Source organism: Haliotis asinina, chromosome 16 (genome assembly GCF_037392515.1).
Source record: "Haliotis asinina isolate JCU_RB_2024 chromosome 16, JCU_Hal_asi_v2, whole genome shotgun sequence".
Taxonomy (NCBI): domain Eukaryota; kingdom Metazoa; phylum Mollusca; class Gastropoda; order Lepetellida; family Haliotidae; genus Haliotis; species Haliotis asinina.
In genome coordinates, this window is record NC_090295.1 from 19085113 (window position 1) to 19096293 (window position 11181).

Sequence of the window (11181 nt, forward strand, 5' to 3'; positions counted from 1 at the left end):
TACTTTGAAGTATTTGTATATTGTGTTGGACAGATACGCCATTCCTTTGTAGTATTGTGTGGAACGTCCTTTGATAATACTGAGGTTTGCTTCCCAAACTGTCAAGAAACTTCTGTGTATTTCGAATCTGGCACCCAAATAGCTATCCGGTGTTGTTCATGTTGATGAGAGGCGTGGTTATTCAAAATGTATTCGTTGGGATATATGTGGATATGGTTCGTTTTAAATGATCGGCAGCGAGCACTTTCATGTATTTAGTAACACTGTCCTTGTTGAAGAAGCCTTGCAGTTGTGGTGTATTCATGGTGGTAATGTTATGTCAACTTAAAAATGATCTGACCAGTGATGAAAGTGATCCGAAATGAAGGGGTTTTATAATTAAAATAGAAAAGAGATGAAAGTAGTATGTGGCACTGAAACATGTGGCATTAAGCTGATTGGCCCAAAATAATGGTTTGATGTGATGGTGTGATGTGTCATGCCGTTTCCCACGGGGTCACTGAACAGCAGTCGACGTGAATGTATGCGTGTGTGTGTGTTTGTGTGTGCGCGTGTTTGTTTGTGTGTTTTAGGCGTGTGTGTAGATGGTTCGTCTTTTTTATCCCCAGGGTTCAATTTGGTCCTTGTAGAACTAGTTTGATGGGGAATGACAGGGCACGGAGATACTTCCCAGGTTCTATCCAACAGTTGTGCACTTGCAACGGCAAGAGATTGATTAGTCTCTCTTGTGACATTGTGACATTCTTCTGGTAACAGAACTGTCAAGAAGAACCTGAGGTTTACCTTTCTTTCTCACGGCAGAGACAACTTTCCTGGGCCCAGCCACATATAAGAAGAATACAACACAATCCTAAGTTAGTAACCCATTCCTATATATACTATTGAAAAACGCATAGGTGTGTTGTTTTGTTTCAAAATGAACGTTTTAGCATTTGTATGGTATAGACAACATATCCATCAATATTTGTAACTGGTACACCTAGTGCACATTTCACATCCATAAAGAGGACAAATGTTGAAAATGTTGACTTTGATGCATTGTCGTCATAATGAGTTTTTGGAAATTGGCATTCGTTAAGAGGAACTTTCAGCATGCCACGTCTTGATGTTCCCACCAGACACATCGCCATCGGAAGGCTGCACGCTTGAGAGACACAATTCTGAGTTGCTAGGCGTCTGAACTTTAGTCAGAGCTCCGTTTCCAGGTTTGTTACCCTCTTTCACCAGACTGGTACAGCAAATGACCGTCGAAGATCAGGTAGAGTATGAGTCACTTCGCCAGCTCAGGGTCGCTACATACGTGTCCTTTATTTACACGATCGTACAAATACAGGTGAGGGCACAGCAGCCAGGATAGGAGGCAGAAGACTCTACGTCGGCAAAGTCCTACGCGGTGTTCACCGCGCCAATCGACTCTGTTGGTGTAACAACGTCATTAGACGGGACTTACGCAACTGGCTCCGAATTTGGTTCAACGATGAGTCCATTTTTCTGCTGCAGAGACATGACGGGAGGAACAGGTAGACGGGCGTGTCAACGAACGTTATGCGCCAAACTGCGTACGTCAAGTGGACAGATTTGGCGAGAAAAGTGTCGTTATGTGGGCAGTGATATACTACACTGATAGTACGCATATGGTCCATGTTCAGAGGAATGTGAAAGCAGTACACTACTACACAGTACACTACTACAGAGACGCCATCCTGCAGCCGCACCTCCTGCCATTGACGTCCAACGTGAAATGTTTCAGCAGGATGACGTCCGCCCACACACAGCACGTGTTACAAGGGATTTTGTGGCTGCTAGCAACGTGAATGTGCTCCCGTGGTTATGTGCTTCTTGTTTTGAATGGTATATCTCACCTTTAGGCTAAATTGTATTTCTTGTTTTACGGAGTTTTTGTCATAGGAAAGCCTAACAGCGGGAGCTAATGGCCTTCAATGTTCACTGAATGTTATATCTGATTGTGCATAAAAACATGGCACATTAAGTTTAATGTTGGTAAAAGTGCCTCCCTTTTATTTGTTGATTGTCATAAACATGAATGCCCAGAACTATGTTTGGGTGCTCAAGTTATTAGCCGCAAAACGGATATCGTATATACAGTCCCATACATAAACACTGCGTACTGTTTTAATATGTGAAAACCTTAGAAAGTCAGTTGGTGTTAACACAGTAATGGATTGTATTTTGGTGATCTACATACTATGCATGCTGTATGCATATATGAAAGCATCAAACTACCCTGTGGTATTTTTGCCTGTAATATGTGGTGTAAGTTACCAACTAAAGAAAGCTATATGCTTTCAAAAACACTTATGTGAAAAGCTACCAGGGTTCTCTAGACGCACCTGTTCGGTCATTGCCAGAGATTGTCTTGGACTTGTATCACTTTGTGCGTATATTGATAATAGTTCCTGGGAAGACCGCTTTACGTCTAACACTAATGTTAGTTTCATTTTCAAACGGATTCTTCACTGTAAATTAGCTCAACATGATTTTAATGACAGTACGCAAATCCTTTCCTTTGCAATATATGTTGTATCTTGCCTGTAAATATGATCTTATCGAATATGTAATCGTAACTCATCTGCATTTCTTTCTAAAAAACATTGGTCTAACCTTTTAAAAGATAAAGTCTGAAAGTTTGAAGCAAATGTCGTTACCTCTGAACTTAACCACAGATATTCTCTCTTACGCAATCCAGCTGCTGCTAACAAGCTTTAGATAATAGTTTTTAATAATTCAGATTATTTCTATGACACATCCTCTCATATCCGTTTAGGTACCTTTGCTGTACAAGCTACAGAATGCGTGTGTGGCACATCCACTTATGACATTGTAGAATATTTATGTGTCTTCTGTCCACAAACGGAATGTAACAGAGAACGTATTTTTAACTCTTATTGATCTACTGGATGCTAGAATCTTTGTAAGTGTTTGGAATGATGATGACGATGATGATGATGATGATGATAATGTGCTGATTAGTTTTCTACTTGGGAGAGTGGCAAATGACAACATTAAAGATCTTGACATTGGTTTATGGAATCAATGTATGAAAGTCACAATTAAAGCTGTTCATGAATGGAAAGGTTACATATTACACAAGATTCACATTCCGCTATAATGTATATCGCTCTTGGAGACACACACACACGCACGCACGCACGCACGCACGCACGCACGCACGCACACACACACACACGGCTCTTCAGATGGTTAATGAAAGTTAAATGTTGTCACAGGCGACGCACACTAGTAACGCATGTGTCGTCATCATGAGGATGTCGTTACAGTTAGTGGACGACGTAAAACGTAGTCATGGATAACAGCAGGGTTGCGTATGTGACGTCATCATGTTTTTCACGTCATAATTAGAAACAATTGTTTAGTTATGCATTATGGTTTCAGTTCACAAGTACACACTGAGTTACATTAGGAAGGATACAAAATTATACTTTTGAATTGAGCTTAGGTTTAAAAAGCCAGTGTCTGCAGTATACTGTTCTACACATCCCGCACATGTCAAGACATATGTGACGTTTTACTGCTTAACGTACAGCATCTTCAACTACCCCACGTGAATATCCTTGTAGTCTTCAATACTTCTAATCTCACATTTCTTGTGTCCACATTCAAAACAATAGTACATACTTCTCTTGCCATTTCATATGGAATATCTATTTTTGTGTGCCGAGGGTGGCATGAACTGAATAGCAGGTATTGATGCGTGGCCGTCGACTTGTACTAGATATCTGTTTTCAGTTGGTTGCCTTGCTTCAGAACTTTTACATCCAACAATGATTTAACCCTTCCACACTACTACACTTCATGCGCTACTCTGGTGATAGAATATGTAGAAGAATTGTGATATACCAAAGTAGCGACTTCAGTATAGATGAAAAGACAGCAAAACATGTTAGTGAAACATGAAAGAATATCTGGACGATTGTTTTCTTATTTGGATATCAACTGGAGAAGATTTAAATTATTCTTTTGAATATTTTGAATATTGTTGATTGGACCCAGATTTCTTTCACCGTGGAATTCGATCAAGAGGAGATTTCATTTTTGGACGTACACACACACACACACACACACACACACACACACACACACACACACACACACACACACACACACACACACACACACACACACACACACACACACACACTAACACACACACACACACACACACTAACACACTAACACACTAACACACTAACACACACACACACTAACACTAACACTAACACACACACTAACACACAAACACACACACACACAAACACACTAACACACCCAAACACACTAGCACTAACACACACAAACTAACACTAACACTAACACACACACACAGTTCTTGTTTTACGGATTTTTGTATTACAAATTCTTTCAAATCGCGATTGTCAAGACTTTTCACTAAAATTTCGCAAACTTAGTTCTCTAAAATGCGTCGTTTGGACTTCTTACAAGTCTTTACTTTACTTTACATCAAAATCGTAGTTGCTGATTTAAAGAACAATTAAAGTTTGTCTGTCTGTCTGTATTGAACAAGACTTGCTTCCACCGTTGCTTTTACCGTTACGCTGCACTCAGCTAAGGGGCCAAGTCTATCTAGCGTCAATTGTTTAGTTCTCTACTGATGCCAATATCCTACGGAATATTATCTTATGTTAGTTTTCATTTTCTTTACCGACACACTATTGAGGTGATATAGGGTTTAACGTCGTACTGGAAAATATCAGACTCATGGCGACGTGAATCCGTGTGTATGTGTGGCTGCTTATGCTAGCCAAGACTTCGCCGGGTTTAATAGTCCTAGCTCACTGAGACACCACGAGGCAGTTAATCACAAATGATATTGACTACCCCACTTAGACACATTATAGCCCGAGCCGTCCATGCTGTACCCATACCCAAAGCGCCACACATGGACCAAGAAGTACCATATTTTAACGTCTTTTTGTATAACGCAGCCGGAGATCCGCACTCCAAATGGACCGACATACTGCTATGGTTCATTTGTTCCAGTCTCCATTGATATCATAATATTCCATAAACGTTGAGCCGGAATGTCGTCAGAATGGGAAATTCTGGAGAATCCTGGAAATTCGACCTGATTTGAAAAACTTTTTATCAAATTCCGAACGCATTCCATCTATTCGAATGAATGCTTGTAAAATTCCCGTTTATAGTGAACATGTTCAAAACTGTCGATCGAGATACATTCGGTGTGGAAAAATATCACCCGCCATTTGAGCTACATTCGAACTGCATTCTAAGCATTTTAACTGCATTCTAATTACATTCTAAGTAATCTCTTTAACTGTATTGTAAATATTCTAGACATACACGAGGGAGAAAAAAAGAGAAAAGTCACTTCAAATTTTATTTTAACATTCCCTCTCGAATGAATTTCGAATTTTGGATTTATTTATGTGAGTGTTTCTCCTTGATTTTTCACAGTTTGTCATTTCGATATAAGTGTGAAGGAGTCTTGAGGTGAAGCACCTTCGGGATACGACACGACGTTGTCGACCATCAATCACATACCCTGGGCACGTCACTAGAGACATAAAACAAAGGATGTTGGGTACGTTCGACAAGAACCGAAGAAACAAGAGGATTGACGGGCACGTCACTAGACACATTAAACAAAGGATATTTGGTATGTAAGAACTTAAGAACGTGGAGGGTTGTACTTACAGTAGTGATAGTAGTGTTCGTCACATGAATGTTGCATGAACTAATCAAACACGTGATTGTTGAGAGGTCGTATATATTTAATTTTCAATCCGTAAATTTACCGACTGCATAAACGTGTCATCTGAGCGTTTCAACTGCATCACGTGACCGTCCCCTGAGTGTATAAAAGAGAAACGGTACGAAAAGGAGTTTATCAGAGAAATTCTCACAGATTCATCTACAACGAAACACTTCCAGAATGATCCTACAAGTAGTACTACTTCTCGCTTTCCTGTCTGGTGCCATTGCCGGAGTCTGTTGTCCTCCATCCCGTTTCAACGCATTCCAGTACGTCACTATTGTCAACTCTACCACAAGAATACGTGTAAGTATAGCTTTCTGTTAATCTTCCTTGGCTTATGAAGGAACTCTCTTCTTTTCGTAGACTGAATCTGCATGGGGATGGACGGTCCAATAGTCTAGAGGTTAAAGAGTTAGCTCGTCACTCCTAAGGTTCAGGATCGATCGGGCATAATGGGTACACGTGGGTAAAATGTGTGAAGACCACTTTTGGTGTACAAGTCGTGAAATGTTGTTGAAAGTGGCGTAAAACCATACGTAGCACACACTGACTGGCATGGCGATATAATGTCATCCTATTTTGAAATCATCTTTACCATTATGAAGCAGAAAATTAAAATATAGCAGGAAAGAATCTTTTGATTTGTCATGTTGTGGCACACTCATTGACCGACAGAGTGACCGTATTCTTAACAGAGAGCAGCGGGATCTGAATGCTTGTTGTCTTGCAGTATAGCGCACGAATTGTTATTGTTATAATCGTAACTTATACCATCAGGGTTCTTTCGCAAATCGGTCCCTGTACCGACAACTGGCATTATCAACCGCGTTGTAATTGCCCTTCTTAATATTCATAACCACTACATTGTCAAAAATGTATTTATTAGGATGAGGCAAATCTTTTCATAGCCACAGTTACATTTTGGAAGGGGAACAAGAGAAATATATATCTCCCTTCCAACGAATTGCATTCGCAAAATATCAATAATTTCCGTAAATCAAGCGTGATTCAGTGTTACTGGAGATAAAGAAATACTTCCACAAATACGTTTCTACTGGGATTTGGGTACATTGCAATGTACCTCGCTCGTTAGAGGCTTACATTGAAAATAACAAAAGAGCGCTTAGCCAATCTGAAAATGACATTTAGGTGTGAGATACGACATATAAATAAGCTTTGGGTTTTTTTTATCCTCTTTATTACATCATAGGCTGGTACAAAAACCGCATGGGTAATCGTATCTGTGTTTATTGTTTCAATAGTGAATAATATGTTTCTTATCATTCAGGATGTTTTGTTTTCCACTTAATTCATGTATTCAAATCTGTATAGAATTGGAAAAGACCAGAGTTCGTGAGATCTGCAGCTGTGGTATTAATTAAAAAGAAAATTGCACCAGGAAACGTGATTAACAGTGTCATGAAAATCACACACACACACACACACACACACACACACACACACACACACACTCGTATACACACACACGTACTGCAATTTCGCTGAGTACAACGTGAAACATACTGAGAAATAAACAGAGGATCACAGAAAAAAATCCTTTAATATTTTACAGTGTTATTGTTAATATCTGGACTAAGAGGTAAAACATTTAGAAACAGATGTGGCATTTATCTTGTTGGGGACACCAGAAACATGCTTCGCACATTGTACCCATGCATTGATTGGAACCTGTGTTTTCGGAGTAACAAACGAATGCTTCAACCACTATGCTACAATACCGCCCCTGTGCAGGGCTGAAGCATTGACACTGTAATTGGGAGTTCTTGAAATGCCATAGCCACCTTTTGATTTGCATGAACTTTTTCACCAAATTTCTTTATTCATATATTTCTACGATGACATTATCTCCTGGACACATGTTTTCAGGGCTTGTATTACATGGTCTACGACGGTCCCAACGAACGATACCTTCTCACTGGCGACCGCCTTAAGAATTTATACGGCACAACCAAAGTAATCTACGACTACAAGAAGGTGAGGGGACAAACGATGTGCTTTACGACTGGACTTGATTGATTGTTTGTTTGACGCCGCACTCGACAATATTCCATCTATTTTGATCGGAAGTGGATCATGCAATCCAGGGATCAACTGCATGAAGATCGATCGTCGCAGTTGGCATACCATGGCATGTGTCAACCAAATCTGCGAAACTGGATCCATGATAAACTGCAGCATGGTATCCCAATGGATAACAACGAAACAGTTTAACTTACTTTTATGTAACTTTCTTTCGTTCCTTTGTTTTTAAGGGTGAAGATTATTGTCTTAATTATTTTCAATTTCAAGACATATACGTCTCTCTTTGATGATAATGATGACTACAAGTCTATGTCGAAAAGGCTCTTTGTTTAACATTTCGAAACAATATTGTTTGTTTACAGGGAATTGCTTACAATATCGACGTGCAGAAACGCTCTTGTACAACATTCCCCCTTCATGGAAAATTCGAGGATCAGGAGAGCGTTTGTGTTCCACGTAAGTCATTTCAAAGTATATGTTTCAATGTTCTGTCCATAGATCACAACCTTCGATCAAAATTTAGAGTAGACATCCCATTAATTTGAATTTCTCAAGAGTACACTAAAACGGCCGTGTAACATTAGGAATAGATTGTGTGTCGTCACACCATCAACCACTTGTTTACCTGACATAGATGGCCTGTCAGCGGAAAATTGGTACTTGGTGAGATAAACCATGTGATTATCCGGGGTAGTAATGATCAGAATGTAAATATATACAAGCACTTAATAGATGAAAATGATTTACGACTTCATTTAGACTGCAAGAACATTGCTGATCCATTTGTGACCAATAATTTACATTTCGAAGTCTTCCTAGAATGTTGTGTCAAACAAGAAACAAACAACAAACAAACCACCCATATATGAAATAATCGCATCCTGTCTTGAATTCAAAATTGCCTCTGTTCACTAAGCGAAAAATGGGTACCCGGCTGGTGCCGTTTACCATTGTCCTCCTAACGCCGAACGGACTGCTTGGGTTATTCGAGGTTTTAACTGCACGCTTTGGTCAAGATATTAAGTTATATTTACTCAATATGGGATTATTATCGTTATCTTAACTAATAAGATTTAATCTCAGGCGACGCTGTGTACACCAGTCGTTCAGCATATGGCTTCGATCAAGGCGCGCTCCCTTCATGGTCATACGAATACAACAGGACCCATCCCGACGGGAGGAATCAGAATATCGTGACAACTGTGACGAAGGAAAACTGCATACCAATAGTCACCACAACGATCTCAACAGACGCAGCAGGTTGGTATGGGGGAGTTAGGGGTAAATAAGTGTGTGAGTGGGTGAGTGTGTTTAGTTTTACCCCGCTTTTAGCAATATTTCGACAACATCAAGGCGGGTGACACCAGAAATGGGTTTCACACATTGCAGCCATGTGGGGATTCGAACCTGGGTTTTCGGCGTGACAAGTTGACGCTTAACCAGTTGACTTACCGATAGTAGTTAATATCTAGCGTCACATCGCAACATTTTAAAAGTAATATATTCAGTGTGCAAAAACCTGTCGTCGATGAACAGTAAAATGTGTAGTTTTACTTTATTATAAAGAATAGTATGACAAGCCCAAATTTATTAAAACTGGTGTCACTTGCTTAATCATTTCCCAACTTGCTTGAGGCCATACGGGCTTATATTACTTTTTCAACCTGCATGGTCCCCAGCTGGATTTACATAAGCACTTCGGCAGCATGGGTGAGTGAGAGGTGAAAGGAGAGTTTAGTGAGTGGGTGACCGCAATACTTAGTGAGTGAGTGTTTGACTGAGCTATCATTAGGACAGTGGTCCAGCAAATAAAGTCATCAAGGCTTGGATTAGAACTGGTCTTCACTGACCTATGTTGGTCGTAAGAGGCGACTAACGAGATTAACTGGTCAGGATCACTCACTTGCTTGACACATGCCGTCGCATCCCAAATACAGAGTTAAATGTTGGTGAAGTCACGATTATTTACAGACCACTGTCACATAGTTTGAATATAGCCGAGGGCAGCGTTAAACAATTAACAATAAATCAAACTGATGTACACTTTCTCTCCAGGAGGAAACTCTCTTCACATTCTCGGATACAACGATTTCTATCCAGGCATCCGAGATATCAGCATGTTGGAAATTCCGTCATACTGCCGTGCCTGATACTGTAAGTAAATCGAAAATAAAGACCGCTTTTGGTAGTCCAGTGAGTCCAGTGCACCAGATAGTAACATATCACTCAATAATATACATACAAACATTCACTGTGTGAAAAAAATAACAATGTTTCAACGAACATCATATATCCACATTTCTGTAACTAACACAAATGTAATACCAAATACTATACCGGATTAGAATTGGTCTTCGGATTAGAATAGGTCTTCAGTAACCCATGATTATGAGAAGCGACTAACGGGATCCGGTGGCCAGGCTCGACTGAAGTGGTTGACAGACGTCATCGTTTTCCAAATGCATAGATTGATGCTTGTGCTGTTGATCACTGGATTGTTTGGTCCAGACTCGATTACAGACAGCCACCATGTAGCTGCAATTTTGCAGATACGGCGTAAAGCTTTGCACTCAGTCGCAAATTGAGTAGTATTAAATACTTCCTTTTCTTGCTTTGGCAGATTCAAGATAAACGTATTCTTTTTCTGTGTCACCCATTCAATATTAGACACACTCTTGCGACCCAAACATTTGTGAATTAATTCCATACACTAATATTTGTATTTCAAGACGAGTGGTTCTGTCTGTTATAATAGCACATGGTGTTACATTTGATTAAGCTCATGACTGTGGTACAATTTAACATCTAAAAATGACTTTCGTGCAAAAATACCCTAGTGGTTAATCGGGCTCGATTTTCCATATGGGTACAGTATGTTACTAGAATGTACATGAGCCTATGTATTTTTTTTCTGTTTCAGATTATTCCGGAAAAGAACGACCAGGAACTGTCGTGCACAAATCACTATGAAAATCACTATTTTTTTTTATATCAATAAAACTATTAGGGATGGCAATATTGTGGAAATCCGTAGATTTAAATGCAAATTAATTGGCCCTGGACCCTGTTATCGTATATGTCTCTCCATACCCCCAGCTGACTTTCAGCTGAAATTACTTTCACCCCTTGCCATCCCTGTAAAAATACAAAAATGTGTCTTATTTTGTATTCATGCTTATTGAGAATGCAACATGTCTCAGAATCGGAGCCATACAATCCTATGAACAACAGCATGAGCATCGAAATCAGCAGGTGGTATACGATGGCATGTGTCAATCAAGTCAGCGAACCTGACCATCTGATCTCGTTAGTCGCCTCATACGAGCATAAGTCACTGTAGATCAGTTTTAACGTGGATCTTT

The 11181-nt window shown here is 39.8% G+C and overlaps 1 protein-coding gene across 1 annotated transcript; it reads left to right on the forward strand.

Annotated features, from left to right (window-relative positions):
* Window positions 1-5925: 5925 nt before the first annotated feature.
* On the forward strand, window positions 5926-10971 carry LOC137268465 (ependymin-related protein 2-like). The gene is made up of 6 exons (XM_067803032.1): window positions 5926-6079; window positions 7664-7771; window positions 8182-8275; window positions 8903-9079; window positions 9875-9973; window positions 10740-10971. Exons 1-5 carry the CDS (start codon window positions 5954-5956, stop codon window positions 9967-9969), a joined length of 600 nt encoding a protein of 199 aa, XP_067659133.1. The 5' UTR covers window positions 5926-5953; the 3' UTR covers window positions 9970-9973; window positions 10740-10971.
* The last annotated feature ends 210 nt before the right edge of the window (window positions 10972-11181 follow it).

Coding starts and splice junctions, on each gene's coding strand:
- LOC137268465 (XM_067803032.1), top strand. CDS start 5,954: ATGATCCTACAAGTAGTACTACTTCTCGCTTTCCTGTCTGGTGCCATT. Junction 7,772..8,181: donor TAATCTACGACTACAAGAAG/GTGAGGGGACAA, acceptor GTTTGTTTACAG/GGAATTGCTTACAATATCGA. Junction 8,276..8,902: donor GGAGAGCGTTTGTGTTCCAC/GTAAGTCATTTC, acceptor ATTTAATCTCAG/GCGACGCTGTGTACACCAGT.